Consider the following 22,130-nt stretch of genomic DNA (forward strand, 5'->3'; position numbering starts at 1 on the left):
GAAAATGTGCTTAAGTCAATCCATATATGTAATGAGTCACAGGCACTAATATTAAATATCAAAGGCTGTTTCTAAACACATGGGGGAAAAGTTCATGTCAAACAAATAGCCTCAAGCAATGTACTGTCAATCCACACATGATTATTGTGATAAAATGCAGTAATTTATATAATGAATGATTGTAAATATGTCAATTATCGGAAAAAAATACAAATGATTTGTAAAGTACTGGTACTTAAAAACAGATTATTCGCAGAGTGCCATTCAAAATGCAAGAGGTTCTTATCATGTGTTTGTTTCCCTATCATTACTGGTATAAGGGTCCCTTTTCCCTAAGCTCTAATGCCACAACATTTGAACATCCAAGAAAAAAATATGTCACACATATGTTTACATCATGGTGTTTGCTTACAAGTATGAATTTTCATCAAATCCCTTTGAAATGGTGAAAGTAGTTTGTTCCACAAAATGTTTGCAAACTTGTTGGGGTATGGGTGCCTAAGAAAAAGGTACAACTACACACAGTCAAACCTTTGTTAAGCAGCCAGCCAAAAGGGAGCAGCATAATCTGGCTGCTAAAGGCAGGTGGCTGCTTAAGAGAGGCTGAAATTAGAATAGAAAGTCAATTTTAGAAGTAAGCTGACTGGCTGCATAAGGCAAGTGGCTGCTTAACAGAGGTGACCACTCAAACAGGTTCAACTGTAGTTTGATCCATAAACTTTTTGCACAAGACCCTATGACAATCCAACCAACTATAACAGGATTCTTATGTACCCCAAAACTTGTTTTCAGTATTTTATCAAGGAGACCAAGATGGCCCTTGCTCACACATAATTATGATGGCTTAACTTCAACTGATGCATGCAACTGAATGAAATTTTAAGAACAATGTAGAATAGTTTTCATCAAGCCATCAGTATATAGCACTGGGCTTCCCTCAGAGTAGTGAAAAACAACCAAAGAACTAACTTCAAAAGGGATAAAGTGAGGATACAACAAACCCAACTTTGGTGAATATGTTAAGTTTTAGAAATGGTTGCACATTTGAACAATAAAGTAAAACCATTCTCAAGAATTTAGAAGGGTCTACAGTATGAGGCAATTCTACAGCAATACTTCAATATCATAAAGCACTAATAATAGATTTACTAAGCTTTATTCTCTATTTTTAGCTCTGGCAGTACTTTCGTGTAGCATCAAATAGGACATGAATGATTTTGGTGGTCTGTGCATGTTTACCTTTAAACCTGTATCCTGCTAAATTTCTAGAATGGACTGGTCCATTATTTAATTTGGGCAGTACCATTTATTATTCCAAGGGGTGTTCAATGAAAATTAACTGAATGAATAGCGAACAGTGCAGACCATGATCAGCCTGCACAGAAGTGCAGACTGATCTTGGTCAGCATTGGTTGCAAAGGCAGAATCACTTGCCACCAGCAGGCTTAAGGTTAATAAAAAGCGTAGTAATATACCTGTGTTGGAAGATTTGTGTTCCTGAGTGTAACTTCATCTCTCGACACATTTTGTGTGTAAGCGTAACAATAGGCCTCTGAATCCTCATTTCTGTGTCCACGTCTTAAAACTGGTTCACTCTCACGCTGTCGTCTGTTTATGAAAGAATTATATGATTGTGAAAGATAAATTTTTTTAGTCAATAGCCATATTATTTGGTAAGCCTATGTTACAAATATATATATATGGATATTTGAGCCGCACCATAAGAAAACCAACATAGTGCATTTGCAACCAGCATGGATCCAGACCAACCTGTGCATCCGCGCAGTCTGGTCAGGATCCATACTGTTCACTAATAGTTTCTCTAATTGCAATAGGTTTTGAAAGTGAACAGCATGGATCCTGACCAGACTGCGTGGATGCGCAGGCTGGTCTGGATCCATGCTGGTCGCAAATGTACTATGTTGGTTTTCTCATGATGCGGCTCGTTTGTTTCTGTGTAAGAGTTAGACTGACATTTTTCCATGAGTGAACACTAGAATCAAATACCTCTATGAAGATCTGGGGGTTCGAAAGTCAAAAATATTTTAATCTCACATTTAAAGCACTCAGGGTTTTTTTTATTTTAAGTTTTTCAATATTTTTTAACCAAAGCGGTTTTGTAGTTCTGTATCAGAGAAAGGTACATTTGATATTTTCAGTCAGAGCTGGAATTTTTCATTTTATCTATGGCATATGACTCAGACTACTCACAGGATATGAAACTCTTTATAAAGATATTTCATGTAAAAAGAAACAGTTGAGGAAATGGCCAGAAAAGATTAGAATTTACAAGATTTATACAATGTTTCAGGTGTAACAGTGCCCACAAGCCAAAATGGTAAAACTCAGTTTCATTTGTCTTTGTATATTTCCTACTAAAATATACTATCGTTAAAAAGGGAGACATTGCACAAGTATACATTAAATTTTATTTACATTTTTGAGCCACACCATGAGAAAACCAATATAGTGCATTTGTGACCAGCATGGATCCAGACCAACCTGCGCATCTGCAAGATTAAGATCCGCATTGTTCGCTATTCAGTCAGTACATGTTTCTTTTTGGTAATCATCCCTTTTAAGAGTTAATGATATTGTCCAAATTGGAAGATGGACAAGTATAGTATACAAATTTAGCAGGCTAAGGGTTAAAGGTAAATCTTTTGCTTAATACCCTTTCATCAAAATCCTTGACTTTATCTCATACATACGAAATTTCATATGATTCCCTTTTAAAACTGTTGAAGATTTCTCCACAACTTGAAGGAGGATTGGGGTCTAGACATCAAACTTTGTCCAGCCCAGAAAAAAATGTCATGCACATATACAGTAACATTTCATGGTGATCTATGAACTATCAAAGGAATCCCATTAAAACTGGAAGTTGCTTTTTCAACAAACTTGAGATGGATTGTGCATGACTGCCCAAAAGATCTGTCAATCCCAGAAAGGAATGTCACACACATCTACACTTTATGGTCATCATGTGTAGTTAAGTTTCATTTGGAATTCCTTTATACATGTAACTGTGGAAACAGTTCGCACAAAGAAGTTTTTGCAATGGATCAACTAACTGACCTATCAACCAATCATCAGATAACACTAATAAACTCTACAAAATGTTGTTTTCTAAAGTATAATTAAACAAAATTCTACCATGTAGACCCATATTTGTTTCACATGTGCAGAACTACCTTAAGTACATTACTTTTACAACTGATCTTCACCAGTCTGAGAGATACAACCTTAATAAACATCTTACACGGAAGTCTGCTGATGTGGTGTGCGTCTGCTGCTGCGTGCATCGTCAAACACGTCAATATACTGTGATGAGTGGTCCTGCCCCATGTCATCATGTGTAGGTGAGTCTTTTGTTATACCACGTTCTTTAGCCCTGAAGGCAGTAGATCTACCACCAACCCCTGAACGTTTGAATGAACTAAGATTGGTGTCAAGCTGAAATGTAAGAGTTAAAGCTATTACTAATTTACTTATCAATCTAAATAACCCTTATTCTGCTAAATTTCTATAATGAACTTGTCCATCTTTCAATTTGAACAGTACCATAAACTGTTAAAATTGGTGCTTACCGAAAAGAATCTTAGATACTGACTGAATGGTGAAAGTGCTGCAACTACACTGGTCGCAAAGGCAGAATCAATCGTGTCCAGCATGAAAGGGTTAAGAAAAGTTTGAAATACAACATTTAAGGTTCTGTAATACAAACTGTCATAAATTGCTGTTCAAACAAATGTGAAGTGTCTGTTAATGTCTTAGTGAGTTCATCAATCTTGAAGAAATGATAACATAATCATGATTGAGCACCAGATTAATTATTTAAATATCATAAGAAGCATCCGTTGCTTAGTAATTAAGGTCGTTAAATTCGGGGCACTTGCCCTTCACCACTTTTGGTTTCAAATGGTATAGATGTACTGTTGTAATATGCATAAGTCCAAAAAGGTAGATAACTCAGAAAGTAATAACCCTCCAAAAACAAAGTCTTAAAGATATTCTTACCGTTATGTTGACTTCATGTTGATGATGTATACCAAGTTTTAAGATTATCAGTGAAAAACATTTGTGTGTGAAGTTTAAAACTATTCCGACCAGCAGCTATGTTAAAGTTCCAGCATACATACAACAAGAGCTGTCGAAGGACAGCAATGCTCCACTATTCAACAGCCTTGTCAATTGGATAAATATTTAAGTTGAAAAACGGGCATAATTTTGTAAAATTGCAAAACAGGGTTATGGAACCTGTGAAATGTATATCAGCTCATGACAATGGACAAATATGTAAAGTTTCAATCCATTCCCATCAGTGGGTACTGAGATACCAGCTTACATACAAAAACTTAACCAAAAACTGCTAAGTAAAAAAAGGGGCATAATTTTGCAACAAGAGCACCACCTTGTGAGTGCTGATGCTCGTCTGATTTTTTGTATAATAGAAATATTGTCCTACCCATGATTTTCTAAGTCTAAAAAGGGCCATCATTTTTGCAAAAAGCAGGACAGAGTTATGTTTCTTGATGTACAGTGTCCGCTTATGATGGTGAAAAACTGTTGCAAGTTTTAAAGCAATAGCTTTGATAGTTTATGAGAAAAGCTGACTTAAACATAATACTCAACCAAGAAAACTGATTTTCTAAGTCCAAAAGGGGCAATAATTATTGCAAAAAGCAGGATGGAGTTATGTTTCTTGATGTACAGTGTCAGCTTATGATGGTAAACAAGTGTTGCAAGTTTCAAAGCAATAGCTTTGATAGTTTAAGAGAAAAAGTTGACCTAAACATAAAACTTAACCAAGAAATCTGATATTTTCTAAGTCCAAAAGGGGCCATAAATCTTGCAAAAAGCAGGATGGAGTTATGTTTCTTGCTGTACAGGGTCAGTATATGATGGTGAACAAGTGTTGCAAGTTTTAAAGCAATAGCTTTGATAGTTTAGGAGAAAAGCTGACCTAAACATAAAACTTAACCAAGAAAATTGATTTTCTAAGTCCAAAAGGGGCAATAAATCTTGCAAAAACCAGGATGGAGTTATGTTTCTTGCTGTACAGGGTCAGCTTATGTTGGTGAACAAGTGTTGCAAGTTTTAAAGCAATAGCTTTGAAAGTTTAGGAGAAAGGCTGACCTAAACATAAAACTTAACCAGGCAACGCCGACACCGATGCCGACCAAGTGATGACAATAACTCATAATTTTTTTCTCAAAAAATCAGATGAGCTAAATATGCAAAGTAGAGTTATGAAACATGTGCACTGCATGTCTGATCATCACAGTGAAGAAGTGTGTGATGTTTCAATCCATTCCCATTAGTGGGTACTGAGATACCAGCTTACATACAAAAACTTTACCAAATGAGACGCAGATGCGGGTGCATAGGTGAGTCCAACAGCTCTACAAATTCTTTAAATTTATAGTCGAGCTGAAAACATACTAAATAAGATTAAGGATGCACATGCGGACAAATGAGCGAGCGCAATAGTTCTACCTTTTCTTTGAACAGTGACCTAAAAATGGAAGTTACTAAAAGTCAAAACAAGAGCCAGCTTATGACACTGAACCATTCAGCTTATTAAAGCCCTTCCACCCAATACTAGCTTACATATCAAAGCTTTTAACAAAATTTTCTGAACTGAAAAAGAGGAATAATTTTGCTAAAATGTAAGCCAGAGCTATGAAACTTGCCATGTGAGGCCATCCCATGAGAACCTGAAAACATCTGTTCAAATAAATCCTACAAAACATGCTGACATGCAAATCTGTCAAAACTTTTCAATGTTAAAATGGGACATAACTGTGACAAAATAAAGGCTAGAGTTGTGTAACTTGTCCTGTATGGTCAACTCATGCGGCCAAAGTCATGTATGAAATTTGGAAGTATTAGGCCTAAACTAGAACCCTATCACACGGCTACTAAACGCTAGCGCCACCACCAAATTGTGGTGATAAGGAAAAGAGCTATTGACATTTCCGTGGTGCAGCTACCACCCGTTTCTACTTCAAAACACGTAAGTAAAATTTATATTTTATCTTATATTTTTATTGATTAAAGTTTTTTCGAAAATCGAAGAATGTAGTTCCGTGTAACAACACTTTAACTAGAGGTTGGCTGTAATTTCATTAAATATATTATGCAAATGTGGTGCCGGGAGCTTTTCTCCCGAATTTGACAGTGGCATATTTTCATATCGGCTAGTATTCGAACACCATTCCGATGATAAGACACACTGTAAAAACATACCTGCGCATGCAAATCGTGTAAAACTGAATTACACGTATTCCCATACACCAAAGAATTACGAAAAACACAGTAAAAAGTTAAAACACAGACTATTTTTGAAAATGGTGGCGCTATTACTCAAGTGGTGGCGCTATACAGTAGTGGTGGCGCTGTTGTATATGATTAGTGGCTGATATATTCAATTTTAAAATATGAAAATGTCTGACTGCAAGCCACGGAAATTTCTACAATAATTGATGTTATCAACCTATCCCACACTACACCCAAATTACGTTACTCAACAAAATACATGTAGTAACCTCTACATGATCGCAAAATAATCTACATGTATATGGATTCAGATTATACATCTAAACTGTATTGATTAATCATATTTAATCGATTGGAATTGAAAATGTACTGCACTTTTCAGAAAGAATTGTGAAAGTAGGGTCTTTTGTTTACAAAACATGCAAACGACGTAAAAAACAAAGGCAAGTAACTTTCAGAATCTTAATATAACAAATAAATTCTACACAAATCTTTGTTTGAAATAAAAGTATTGCTACTATTTTTCATGACCTGAATTTAAATTACACTTACGTTAGTATTTAGGTAGAATATTTAAAGGTTAGAAATAATTCTACATTAACATTTTAAACAAAGGAAAATATTTACTTTGACTACAAGAGTCCCAAGGGTCTGTGAGTATTTTGTTCATTTTTTCTTGTATAGAGAATGTTTCATAAAGGTAAATAAACTATGATCGTGTTTTTTCTTTCTTTAATAACATAATTCCTTGCAGGAATATTATCAGTTAGAGAATGTTGGTGTTTGTTTTGTTTCGGATGCGTCAGCAGTTCGTATTACTGAATGCCGTAACAGCGCCACCACTACTGTATAGCGCCATCACTAGAGTTATAGCGCCATCACTTTTAAAAATCCTGGAATATTTCTTCTAGCCCGAGATTCTATTATTCATGGGTGTGCGTATATAGTTATTTATCATTTCTACACCATTTGCATGCGCAGGTATATTCTTACAGTGAGTCCAATTATCGAAATGGTGTTCGAATACTGGCCGATATGAAAATGTGCCACTGTCAGATTCGGGAGAAAAGCTCCTGACACCACAATGTGCATATTATTTTAATGAAATCACAGCCAATCGCTAGTTAAAGAGTTGTTACACGGAACTACATTCTCCGATTTTTGAAAAAAGTTCTTTTAATAAAAATATAAGATAAAATATAAATTTTACTCACGTGCTTACATTTTCAAACGGGCGATAGCTGCACCACGGAAATATCGATAGCTCTTTTCCTTATCACCACAATTTGGTGGTGGCGCTAGCGTTTAGTAGCCGTGTATCACATGCGAAATTTTTGTGAAATGGAAGCCAACACAAAGGGAACAACAATACTATCTGAAAAATTTCAAATTATCATTATGACAAGCTAAAATCAAATAATTCCCATTTTGTTTTCTCTACAATTAAAGTAATAAGCTAAGGAGCTACTAATGTGAAAGCAGACATTTTCATGAAGATTTAATTTTTCTACTATATCTGCGAAACCTTACATCTCGCAAAAACTAATATTTGCTTAAATATCCACCATTAGTATAATTCAAGTTCAAGTAGGAAACCATTTTTACAATTTTGCAAATATTAAACCTCGCGAAATTTTGCTTTTACAGTATATTTGCAATTACTTCTTTGCCTCTTTCTGGACACAATCTTCTTCTATCTAAATATAGACCAACTTTAGTAGATACTACAAAAATTTGCTCTGTCACACAAAGAAAAAGTCTATTCTTTTTAGCAGATCCTGGCAATGCAACATGCCTTAAAAGGAATTTGACCCATGCTATAAGAAAACCAACATAGTGCATTTGCGACCAGCATGGATCTAGACCTGCCTGCACATCCGCGCAGTCTGGTCAGGATCAATGCTGTTCGCTTTCAAAGCCTATTGCAATTAGAGAAACCGTTAGGGAAGGCTGGTCTGAATCCATGTCACTGTCAGGCAATCATCCAATTCTAGTATGCAGACATGCAGTCAACGCTGGTTTACATGCATTGGGACAGTTATATACTAATTAAGTGAATGTAAACTTGGGATTTTGTTACATAACAATGGAAAATAAACAGTTTGTTAGTCACAATAGGCGAGGTGAATAGTCCTAAAACTTTGTACCTTTGTTCAACACCATCAGGGTCTGCAAATAAGAAAATATTTCATTGTCGTACATGTCCTTAATGACACAAAACTGAGTTTTTAAATCACTTGTTTTCATTTTTTCTGCATTTCACAAAGTAATGAAGTAATCTGTAAATATTTAATATTCAATTTGATAATAGTATTTCATACAGTTTTAAGGATTCTCTAAGAAGGCAGGAAGAGTTGAGTACACAAGGTACAGATGTAGTTAAAGTCCAAAAGAAAGCCATAACTCAAAAAGTTATAATGTGTATATCTGCTTCATATTGCTGACATATACCAATTTTCACTTGAACTGGATGAAAACTGTAGAAGACCTTAGTAAACAAAATAATGAAAGTATAGTAGTTGTAACATGGTACAATTCAAGAAGGGCCATAACTCAAAAAATAATAACTTGACATAAAGTCCCTTCGAATCTGAGCCACACATGTCAGAAACATACAAATTCAGTGAATTTATATCCCTCGTTAATTAGAGTTTTTTTCGTGGATGAGGGGACGTTTTTAAAAGAAATTTAATTTCAAGATATACACAAGTTATGTACAAAAGGAGCGTGCAGTGTTTTTTTGGTTCCTATTTTTTTACCAAATCAAGGGAAACACTCTGGTAGTTTACTTGATCTTTCTGAAACTTAATACAAATATTGTTCACAAATTTAGTGAACTATATTTGTGTTAAGTTTCAGAAAGATCCATCAATGGGTTACTTTGCTTTGTGGGAATTTATGAATTTTAAAACAATAAAATCTTGAAAAATAACTTTGAAGTTAATAAAATGATTCCTGACGAAACTGCCTGTGCATCACCACCCTGCAGTGATTTAATGAAAGGCCATTTTTCAACAGTGAGCTTAGTACATTATAATATTATGTGTGTGCTAAGTACTTGTACAGTATTTGTACAGTACATGCAAGTGTTCATTTAAATATTAATTACATGTATCACTCAGATATTTGATGTTTTTGTCACAAAAACAGCACCTTCTTCAAATTTGCAGTCAGTTTTGCAGTATTTCCCACTTTTTGCAATTTAAAGTGTATTTTCCAGTATGGGAATTCCTGGTAATTACTTGCGGGAATTCCTGCCCCTGGGAAATTCCGGCCAACCCTGGTGATTACATATGAAATGAATTTCAATTATAAGCTAAATATCGGTCAAATCATGAATGGTAGTCAACACGGCATCTATTCATCCAGCCGCAAGGTACCTGTGACACATTACAGGATACATACATTGCAAAGAAATTAACGAGAAATGTTAGTAATTCCTCTCTTAACATGCTCAGTTTTATAACGTAAATGTGTCAGACCATAAAAAGAAGATAATATATATTGTTAAAAAATTGTGTACATTCTGCATCTATGAAAGTCTATAATTTTTATAAACTTGAATGTATAAATGTAGTGTCAATTACATGTATGTTCAAACATTCACCTTACAAAACTTTTTTAAAATTTGGAAACTTATTTCTTAAATTCTTTGTTTAGTTAACTCATTTCTCTATTATAATAAAATTTGTCACACTTTTGTTCTTACACGCTGACACTTGCAAGATTAAGATTTGAATTGAGAGTAGTATTCGTTTACAGGTAAAAGAAAATTAAAGATAAATTCACGGATCAAATTTTAATTTTTCCCATTAGCAATTGTTTCATATAAAAGTTTTAATGTTCAGCTCTGTTTCCCACTTTTTCACGGTTTGAACAGGCCAGGACTTTCTGGTTTTGGAAGAAGGAGCCAAAGTAATCATCGATTCTTTGGGTTTTTGGCTGGACATTAGGACATTTCAGGTCACTACCAGTGGTGTTGCTAGCATTTTTTGTCTCTGCCGGCCTTTTTTTGCCCTAAGAAACTTGTGATTTTCCTCTCCATTTTCACAGGTGCGAATCACGGACCAAAACAAAAACAAATATCGTCAGACACTTACTTAGGTATCTGATTTTACATTTGTATAAAGCAACAAGCATCTACAAGCGGTTATGTGATTATCGGTAAAATAACTACCCCAACTGAGTTTTTAAAGAGCAATGGATTCCTCAATTTTCGAACATTACCGTGAAGATATTTGGGTGCCATGATTTCCTAGTAGTATTTTTATTCTTACTCGAGTTTTGTGAGTTAGGGACGGTTTAATTCGATCCCTGAAATTTTTATTTAAATTATTCATTACCCTATTCCTAATTAAACTGATTACCAGACCCCTAGAAATATCCTAGTGGCCAGGCTAGGCATGTGGTTACCAGATACTTTCTTTCTGAAAATAATAATCTAACATTCATTTCATTTGTGAAGTCACTGTATAAACTATAATAGGAGAGATCGTGTTTGTATACAAAACCGTTGTATTTTCTATTTTTAGAGCTGATAAGACAAAGGTCGGGTGGGCAGGCGCCGAGCATCCATGTTTTTTTGTAAACAGTGATGTTTTTCTAACGGCTTAAACTTTCTTAAAACACAAATGATATCAATAATTTTTTGATCAATGGAAAGGATATAAAACAAGAATTTTATTGATTACTTTTATTATTTCGAAACAAACAATAAAATGGATTACTTATGAACGCTTAACTTAGAGTTTTTTTCTAAAACTTTGGAGCATCGTTACGCCGCTATTAAAATCATATGTCATTTTAAAAAGATATTTAAATAAGAAAATATAAAAATCGTTAGCATTTCAAAACTTTTTGAATATTTAAAATCCATAAATTAGCGAAAAAAAGTTATTAAAAATTCGATCCTATACACAAACAATGTAAAAACATTTGTTTAGCTTACCACCAGATAAACAGGTGTTAATGCGTGACATTACGGCGATCTTTCCTATATATTCTGGCATAAATTCCTCATTAAACATTAACAGATCTGTTAAATTCTGAAAATACTGGAAAAGACCCCTTTAAGGGGACGCATATTGCTACATTCACAGTTCATACAGCAATGCGGAAGGGGTGCATACTCAAGAAATCGATGGTGGGAAAATAAAAAACATATTCCTAAACTGATATAATACTGATGGACACCTGTAATGTTCAGTATTTTGTGGATAAGGATGTGGTACTATGAATGTAATAGGAAAACAGAGGTCTTTGTGAAAGTACATTCAACACAAAATATTAAGCTTTTGTATAAGGAAAAAACAGGTTTTTTACAATAACAGTGTTCCAAATAATGTTGAAGGGATGAGATTTTCTTTCTAACACACCAGGTTTGCTTAAACATGTAAAAATTTAACGCCACGTCATTTCAGCTCGGGATGGATGCCATATTTCTCATTGATAAAAAATGTAAACAAAAAAATCAAAGTGGGATTAGCATTGCAAGGGCATAACATGACATTCTACAAAATGAATACCTTAGAACAGATATCTAAGATGCTACACAGGTCAGGCGGGTTAAATGCATAATGGCGATCATTTGAAATTCATCTTGAAAAGGTGGTTAATTTTAGTTTGTTTACATGGTTTTTAATTTTCCCACGACTTCTCGGCGATTCACTGCAAATGTATTACTGCGCCGGACGAAAGGTAACTCTAATAAACAACGGGAGACAACTTAGGTGTCAGCACGTGTACGATTTTTAAAAAAAACATGTCGATGATTATAATTTCTTATCAAATAATGAATCCTATTCAGATATTCGTCTTTAATATTAGAAAATTATTAATTTCTGTGGACATTTGTCAAAAAATATTACTTACATTGGACTACTTTGCGCATCAAACTGGTTTCCGCTTCAGTTGTGAGGCACTTCCGTTATACTTTTTGACAACAATAACAAAACATAAAATGAATCAATAGTCACTTATAAACCGACTGCTACTTAAATCAGTGTAAGTAAAGTTGTTGTTACAACATTATACATGTTCGTTACGTTATGAGATAAAGTTTATCTTGAACTGCATAATCCATTAATTACGTTTAGATGATATTGCATTTACAACTTATTTGACCCCATTTTTTTACGTGAATGACAGCATTCTCGTGCAACTCGTGCAAACAGAATTATGAAAAGTATGGTGGAGAATTCAAGGACAAATTATAAATGACATTAAAGTGAGGATAACTGTATATTCATCCAGTTTTGATCATTGACATGCCTGCTGTGTATTAGTAACTTTTGTGAACAAGATTAGAATGTTACTTTTGCACATATACACATTGATTGGACCTCTCAACCAAATTTCATACCTTATTTTAGGGATTTTTAAGACAATACATTTTCAAAAGTTTGTTAAATGTGTTTTGATATTTAAGTGCATTGTAGTTCATGAATACCAAGTTAAAAATTAATAATGGCAACATTTCTAGGCCCTTATTGTAAGCCACTAGACTTCTGTAACGATAAATGTTTAATGTATTAAGGGGAATATACTCTTTTAGTTTTGGAATGTGGCATTCCTTGACCACCGTATCTTTTCTTATGCACTACTTTGTAAACAAACTAAATAATGTGTTTTAGCTTACATATGCGAAATGAAAAGCAATACAGTGACCATATTTCACATTCTTTCTTTAAATTAGAATCTGTAGGACATTGATAAATGTTTGGACAAGGTGAAGCACTATTATTTTCGCACCAAAAAGTCTTAATTGTTGACTTTGAATGTACACAAGAAGTCTTATGTAATTCAACAATAACTTTCTTGTTTCAGTTTTCTCATTTTTATTTTAGTGAGCAATCCTTTGTGTACTTATAACAGTTGAAACAGTATCCATTTCATGTACCAAAACCTTGTACTTTTTTGCAGGTAAATTTTATCATACCCCACCCACTTTTTTCTAATTTCAAAGTATGCGTCCCCTTAAGACCCTTTTCCAATTAAAGCTGACAAAAGCTCCTCTGTCAGCTTTAATAGGACCAGTAACACTATATGGTTGTGATTTCCTATCAAATAGGTACAGTGTAACTTCCAATCAGCTGATCAGCACTGACCCACATCCAAAATCATGGCTAGCAACAGGTTCCATTGAGTGACTAGCATCACATGACATGTGAGACTATATAATTTGACAACCTATGATAAGCAAGTCTGAGACAGCACCACAGCTCTGAAAAGCATAATTTTATTGATTAAAAGAAAAACTGAACCTCAGGATCCTGATACGTGTAATCCGTGTCATTTTCATTTTGTGTATCTTGGAGATGATCAAAGGCTCTTGAATACATAGCACTCATCTTTCACTTCCTGCTTCGAGATCAAAGTTTAAGATATGTAAATGAGTAGTGTAATAAACAAACGGATTTCCAGATAATACAGATGTACAAGTGTAATTGAACGCAATTAAACACGCTTCCTGTGTTTACAAAATTTCTTCCTTGTTAATTTTACTTCCGGATTTTAGAAATGAATACTATTCTGAAATTCTATTGGACGAAATATACTGATTTATTTAACCCAAAGGAAAATAATTGATGGAAGTTTTTAAATTTTGTAGACTGGTCCCCTGCGAACTTCTAAAAAGTACGACAGGTAACCTCCAGCGACTTCTGTAGCCTGATTGGCTGATGGGATTTTGGTAAACAAATATGGCGGCGGCTGCGCGGTAAGCTACCGAAAGTTTTTATTTTCTGACGAAAATGTAGGTTTGTTTCAAATCAATACGGGCAGTTACAAATCCCATTTCATTTAAATGTTATAGATTTACTGTTTTCATTGTTTGTTAATGTTAAGTAGACGAAGGCTTAAAAATACGCGTAAATAATGGCATACTGCCGATTCGCCCCCAGTCAACTCGCTCTTGTTTTGACAGTTCGTCCCCAAATAATTGATTTAATCATTTAATTAATAATCTAAGTTCAAACCTAACGCCTCATAGATATTTGTTTTTCATACAAATGTATAGATTCTTTAATAACAAATGGAAAGAGGCAATTTTGATGATAACTTAGATACTTCAGCTTTTCCCAATAGCAATTACCAGTAAATTATAACATACCTCAGACCGGTAGACATAGGGTCAAGGGTTAACGCATCCGTTTGTTTTATAAATATGATACATATTTTTAATTTTGACACTTATAGATTCAACAACAACCAAAATTTACTTTCTTTTGGGAGCTCACAATGAATTGAGAAGACAAAATATATTCTTTAGCTTCATGCCATCTAAACAGCTGATCGCATGTATTTTATCTGACTGAGGCCCAAAACAGGGGTAGCCGAATTCAGAGATCTATTATAGATCATAAACCCAAAAAGAAATTTTGCAACCAGCATGAATCCATGCTGTTCACTAATGGTTTCTCTAATTGCAAGAGGCGTTGAAAGCGAACAGCATGGATCCTGACCAGACTGCACGGATGCTGGTCGCAAACACACTATGTTGGTTTTCTCATGGCGCGGCTCATTTTGTTTATTTTTACATGTACATACTACCAAGTGTTGCAAATTTATCAGCACATATCACAACATTTCATGATGTATTAAATTTTGTTTCGTTGAAAATTTACAAGTATCACCGTCACAATAAATATAGGTTGCCTTTTTTGTATATGTCTTTTAGTTATATCTGTTATTGCAGATTTGGGAATTTAATTGCATTTTATATTCTATATAAATGAAAGTGTTAGGATGCTCTAAAATGTCTGTGTTGCTATGGGGTTACTTCTTGTAGTGTAAGGAAACACGCTTACTTCAGTAAGGGAATTCTGGGTTCAAATCCTAGCAGGAAGCCCTGGCATACAGAAAAATTGTATTAACTATTTACTTATTTCTGTAGAATGTAAATTTTTATTTCATTATTACCCTAAATATTGACAGCTTGAATTTTCTTTGTCTGTATTTTTGTCATGTCTGTGTTGGCAGAAATGGGGGAAAAGCATCTATATCAGAGCACTGCAAACAAACAATATTTTTTATAATTTTTATTATTAAAAAAACAACATTTTATTTTCCCTTTATAAGTCTTTTTTGGTTTTAATTTATAAATATGCACTGCAGGCGAAGTAATTTTTAAATTCATATTTGAGGAAATTTAGGAATGCAAAGAGTATGTAGTATATGGAAATAGTGGAATAGTTTTTTCTTCTTTTTTTTGCAGCTGGACATAAAATTATTTTGGATTTTTCTATGATTCTTGGAAACTGATGCCAATTGTGTAAGAATATGCCTATTTTTCATTTTAAATGCCATATATTAGGCATTTACCTAGAGCATTTTATTTTCAAGGGAAATAATTGTGGTCTGGCTGTATTATTTTGAAAATCACAGTTGAGATTTTTTTATGTGTGCACCGGTACAGTTTTGCGGGGAAGCGAAGTGCCAGGGATTTTCTTCTTCAAAAAAACAAGGTAAGTTGACAGTTTTGTTGAAATATATATCTGATAGCTTGACACATAGGAGAATGTTTTGGTTTTATATCCATCTTACAGATTTTTTTGAAAATGAAGAGAAACAGGGGGAATTCTGTAAATTTCTTCTTATATGCAAATGAGCTGAAAATGTATTGAAATGACTAGATCAGAAGTTTATGCCTTTCCAGTAAGTTTTTCCCTACCTTTGACGATAGTTATTAAAAAGTATAGTATCAGCCTCTTGCTGATATTAGTACCTAAAATTTTCACCCTGTGAATAGCTGTGGAAATTTGGGACTTCTTTTTTTGAAGATATAAATAGATCTAAGCTTATTGACTAAAGTTTTTTTCAGTATAACAGCATGTAAGAACCCTTACATACAGTCAAATATTCTTGATATTGCAAGGCAATATAATGCATTTTCAAGTGCTTGCTGTTTCTTATGTTGTGCATACTTGGTATAGGTCATTGTCAATGTCAACTATCATTATACTGACATTTGAAGTTGTTGTTTTTTTCTAAATTACCTCCCTTATATATGAAATTTTTCTTCATTCATTTTATGAAATTTTACTTCCCTTTATGTTTAGCAAAAATTCTCAATTGCATTTAATTAACTCCTTTTATTTAACAGAAAAATTCTCTTGTGTAATGATTATTTGTATATTTTACTTACAGTGTCTGATACAGGTAGTTACAGTCTGTCTTTGGAAGCTGTAGAAATAACAAAAAGGGCTGACATAGCAAGTATAGTTTGTTATATATGAAGTTTCTTGATGGCATTCATGTCATGATGATATCATTAAAGTACACATACATTGATTTCTGACAGTCATGTTTTATTACATTTGAACTGAGACTTTTTTTATAATCAGGTTCATGATTACTTTTTTAATATACATTGTATACAATAGTTGCATTTTTTTCAATATTAATTGCAACTTTATAAATTAGAACACTTCAGGTTCATGTTTGATATAGTTTATTAATGATTAAAATTTTTAATCATACAATGAGTTTGAAAATATTTTTTAAATTTTTTAATATACTTAGATTAATAAATGTAAAAAGTCTGTATTTAATGCATAGGTCATCTTTTGTACAAAACAAAAGGAAAAAAAATGTTGTATAATTTTCTTTTTTCAGTTTGGTAGGGAAAAGTTTGAGTATGTACATGTACAGTTGTTTGACCGTCTACCCTGTGGCAGCCAAGAAGATGTTACCATTTGAAAAATGCAGGAGGTATTATGCTTTTGTAAGTTAAACAAAGGTTTTCAAAGCATTTATATGCTTTTATGGCTACATTCTTGCTCCTGAAATAACTGTACAAGACACCCTATAAAAACTAACATTCCTGACAAGATGTGGAACCTTCTGGACTTTATGTCAGCCTGGCATAAACTTTTCTTTCCTGTAGCTTTGTGTACCCCTCAATTTACTAAGTACTTAATTATCCCCATTAAAATAGTGATAATAGATAGGTTTAGTAATAAATTTTGTGATAGCTTTGAATGTCAACATTTCAAAAATAGATGAACATGTACTTTGATAATAAATATTGAAATACAAATTTCAGTATATTGTATCAGTCAGCAAAAACATGAAGTACTTTTGTATCTTTGTATTAAGATAATTAAAACAATTATATTCAAATGCTTGACACTGATTTTATGTTGATTTCCTAGAATGTGTGTGAATTAATGTTTTCCCAATATTTCAGAACTTAAGACAGAAGGGACATAAAAAGTTATGACAAAAGTAACAGATATGAAAGGTAAACTATTGTGATAAAAAGACAGGGGCCAGTGCTGCACATCACAAAGGCAATATTTGAATTTAATTTTTTGTCACTTATGAGTTCTGTAAAGCTGATTTTGCAATATATATAAAATGATTAGGATTAATTTTTAGCTCGACTATTCATAGAATAGTAGAGCTATTGGACTCGCCCATGCGTCGGCGTCCGCGTCCGCTCCCCGTCCGCTCGCGTCGCGTCCCGATTTGGTTTAAGTTTTTGTATGTAAGCTGGTATCCCCAGCAACCATTTGTGGGAATGGATTGAAACTTCCCCACACTTATTCACTTGATAAACGACTTACATTGCACAGGTTCCATAACCTATTTTGCTTTTTTACAAAATAATCCCCCTTTTTTGACTTAAAAATTTTTTGGGTTTAAGGTTTTGTATGTAAGCTGGTATCTCAGTAAACCACTTGTGGGAATGGATTAAACTTCACACACTTATTCACTGTGATAAACTGACTTACACTGCACAGGTTCAATAACTCTATTTTGCTTTTTTACAAAATTATGCCCCTTTTTCGACTTATAATTTTTAGCTCACCTGTCACAAAGTGACAAGGTGAGCTTTTGTGATCGCGTGGCGTCCGTCGTCCGTCCGTGCGTCCGTCCGGGCGTCCATAAACTTTTGCTTGTGACCACTCTAGAGGTCACATTTTTCATGGGTTCTTTATGAAAGTTGGTCAAAATTTTTAATCTTGGTGATATCTAGGTAAAGTTCGAAACTGGGTCACGTGGGGTCAAAACTAGGTCAGTGGGTCTAAAAATAGAAAAACCTTGTGACCTCTCTAGAGGCCATATTTTCATGAGATCTTCATGAAAATTGGTCAGAATGTTCACCTTGATATGTCTAGGTCAAGTTCGAAACTGGTTCACGTGGGGTCAAAAACAGGCAGTAGGTCTAAAAATAGAAAAACCTTGTGACCTCTCTAGAGGCCCTTTCTCAATGGATTTTCATGAAAATTGTCAGAATGTTCCCCTTGATGATATCTAGGTCAGTTCGAAACTGGGTCAGGTGGGGTTCAAAAACTAGGTCAGTGGGTTCTAAAAATAGAAAAACCTTTGTGACCTCTCTAGAGGCCATATTTTCTCAAGAGATCTTCATGAAAATTGGTCAGAATGGCACCTTGATGATACCCAAGGTCAAGTTTGAAACTGGGTCACGTGCGGTCAAAAACTAGGTCAGTAGGTCTGAAAATAGAAAAACTTTGTGACCTCTGTAGGGGCCATATTTTTTATGGATCTTTATGAAAATTAGTCAGAATGTTCACCTTGATGATACTGTCAAGTTCGAAACTGGTTTACGTGCGGTCAATAACTAGGTCAGTAGATTCTAAAAATAGAGAAACCTTGTGACCTGCTAGAGGCCATATTTTCAAAAGATCTTCATGAAAATGGTCAGAATGTTCCCTTGATGATATCTAGGTCAAATTCAGAACTGGTCACATGCGTCAAAAACTAGGTCAGTAGGTCTAAAAATGAAAAACCTTGTGACGTCTCTAGGGGGCCCTATTTCTCAATGGATCTTCATGAAATTGGTGAGAATGTTAATCTTTATGATACCTAGGTCAAGTTCATAACTGGTCAGTGCGGTCAAAAACTAGGTCAGTAGGTCGAAAAAAAGAAAAACCTTGTGACCTCTCTAGAGGCCATATTTTTCATGAGATCTTCTGAAAATTGGGAGAATGTTCTCTTGTGATATCTAGGTTCAAGTTCAAAAGTGGGTTACGTGCCTCGAACTTGGTCATTAGGTCAAATGATAGAAAAACCTTGTAGATCTCAAGGTCATATTTTTTCAATTGATCTTCATGAAAATTTGGGCAGAATTTTTTATTTGATGATTTTCTAGGTCAATGTGCTCAAAATAGGTCATTTTTTCAAGTAATAGAAATAACGACGTCAAAACTCAGTTCAACACTGGGTCATGTGGGGATAGGTGAGCGATTCAGGACCATCATGGTCCTCTTGTTTGGTTAAGGTTTTGTATGTAAGCTGGTATCTCAGTACCCACTAATGGGAATGGATTGAAACTTCACACACTTTTCCACTGTCATGAGCTGATAAGCACTATGCAGGTTCCATAACCCTGTTTTGCTTTTTTTAAATTATGCCCCTTTTTCGACTTCCGTATTCATTCAATCGACAAGGCTGTTGAATAGTCGAGCGTTGCTGTCCTCCGACAGCTCTTGTTTTTACTGTGATCTTTTTTTCACATGATTTTGTCAAGACTGACAATTTGTTCATTGGAATAAGATAGTTAAAGGCGGCATTGTGTCACAAAAATATGTCTGCATAGTTGCCTAACATTAAATGTCAAATTGTAAACAAGGAAATTCTAAATTTGGAAAATCCTTTGTTGTTTTTCTTCATTTAGCTCATTTGAAGGAGATGAAGTTTGAAGCAATTTTCACAGTACAACCTCTCCAGAGTAGCTCACTCAGAAGCAAAAACCTCTCTATAACACCATGAGAATTTCCCTAAGCTGAAATATAACTATCAAATTTACTTCTCCAGAACAACAACCTCAAAATAACTAAAATATTTGTATATCTCACAGGGTATTTCTCTACAGAGGTTGCATTGTACTTATAATATCTATGATTTCAAATGCTTTAAGAAAAACAACACTTTTAACAAGGGGAAAAGTGAAAAATATATTATTCATAAGGTGAAGTTTTGGCAGTTTTTCAAGTTCATTGTTTTTGCATGCTATATAAAAACACTTTAGGTAGTTCATCATTATTACATTTATATACTAATCAGAGGTTGTAGGTTGTTGTTGGAGCTTTTTGGTGAGATCATAGGTGAACATCATCGATTTATCTGTTTATTTTTTTCACCATTTTATTGAATATATTCATTGAATGTTATAAATTTTGCAATCTTTTTAGACAGTCCTATTAAATAACTTGTCATTTAGTGGATCTAAGTATATGTAAAAATTTTAAAAAAAGCAGCAGCCAAGTAGCAACACAATCTTGCTGCTTAAAAAAAGGTAATTCCTTAGAAAAGTTTAAATTAGACAAAATGCAAATTTTTAGAGTTACCTGACTTGCTGCTTGTAATATATTTCTAAGATTAGAATATCTGCAAATGTCTAAAATGATGTTATAATTGTTTTAAAAACTATCATGTTTTATTCTCTTTATGTAATAAAGTTTTACATTTGTATTTCCAGAAGTGCTACAAGTGTGTTTCATGTGAAATGGAATTTACCCCAACTGTGCTGCAAGATGTATATTCAAGTGCAAGACAGCCATTCAAACCCGCTTAAACTGAGATGGAACCCCCTATAATAATATGTTGACTTTTCTATGTATTATCATCTGTACAGAATGTGTTCATGACAAGACTGTATACATATATTGTTAAATCATTTTTTATTTCCATTTGCATGCTGTAAGAAGCAAGCATTTTTAAAAATTGCATTCATAGAAGTGTTTAAAATGTGATCAATCTAATTTAAAGAAACACATTTTTAAATTTGGGCTTTTTAAGTTTCATAGTATTTGTGGTGGAGATGACCCAGTCATTCAGCAACTTATACTGTCTGTGTGTCATTCTTGTATTTTTATAGTTTTCTTAATAATACATTAACTGTCAAAGTTATGGTAGATGAACTCATTCATCACTTGTAGATTAATGTTAAAAACAGTTCAACATTTTTAACATAAGTTAACTTTAAAATTCTATTTAACCACAGTTGTCACATATTTCAATAAATATTTGTATAATACAGTCTAATCTAATCTACATATGATGTTCCACAATTTTTTATTAATTTTTTGTTGATATTTTATGTTGTTTTCATGTCTCAACATATAATTACTAACATCAAAGAAACTTAAGTAAATTTTTCAATTTGGTTGGTATAAATGTTGTTTTGTTTATATTTTTTATTTTTTTTTCCATCCAGGAGAATAAAGAAATATACATTTCAAAATATCTCATCATTCCAGATAAGTACACTACATAATCAAGATAAAAGAAATAAGAACAAAATATGTTGGTGGAATTTTATTTTCAAAAATTTGATATACAGTCTTTGTAGTATTTACTTCTTTAGATATGTTGGACTGAAATAATAACAACATACTTAAATTTTTTGTAGTCTAAGTTAATATGGAAATTAACTTAACTTTAAAAAGATTTTTCACTCGTTATTGCCATCTGAGCTTTATATTTTTCAACATTGTCATTTTGGGAACAAGGCTAAAATTATTGTTGGTATACCTTCATCAAAGTGATAAATGCTTTTATGGATTCTTTAATAAATTTATGCTTTTCTCTTACCATGGATTAAAAAATATATATTTATTTGTCTGAAAATTAAGGTAAAAATACTGACTGATTAAATTGCAATATAAGAAAGCTTTACACACAGCATTTTAATATTGTATATATATTATCTGATGCACTTAGCAATATATATTTGGAGTCAAAATGTTAAAAATTCCGGTTTTAATTTTTTAGTTACAATGTCTACATATATAACATGTTTCTTAAATGAGATTGACCAAATGCAAGTTTTTCATTGGAGAACACCAGAATGTGTTGACCAATCTGTTACTTATGTAAAC

General features: G+C 33.5%; 1 protein-coding gene across 3 annotated transcripts in view; it reads right to left on the reverse strand.

The window, feature by feature from the left end:
• The window catches only part of LOC123566315 (uncharacterized), a 34,237-nt gene extending 20,446 nt beyond the window's left edge, over positions 1-13,791 (reverse strand). For 2 of the 3 annotated variants that reach the window (XR_008372066.1, XM_045360285.2), the window contains exons 1-3: positions 13,545-13,791; positions 3,263-3,456; positions 1,476-1,608 (exon numbers count right to left, since the gene is read on the reverse strand). Coding sequence is in view for 1 of the 3 variants with exons in the window: in XM_045360285.2 (XP_045216220.2) it covers positions 1,476-1,608; positions 3,263-3,456; positions 13,545-13,631 (414 nt within the window). In the remaining 2 variants the exon portion in view is untranslated. Of the gene's footprint in view, positions 1-1,475; positions 1,609-3,262; positions 3,457-8,429; positions 8,452-13,544 lie in introns of all 3 variants that reach the window. The other variant, XR_008372067.1, reaches the window with a different exon arrangement.
• Positions 13,792-22,130: the final 8,339 nt, after the last annotated feature.

This window comes from Mercenaria mercenaria, chromosome 8, assembly GCF_021730395.1.
Source record: "Mercenaria mercenaria strain notata chromosome 8, MADL_Memer_1, whole genome shotgun sequence".
NCBI lineage: Eukaryota > Metazoa > Mollusca > Bivalvia > Venerida > Veneridae > Mercenaria > Mercenaria mercenaria.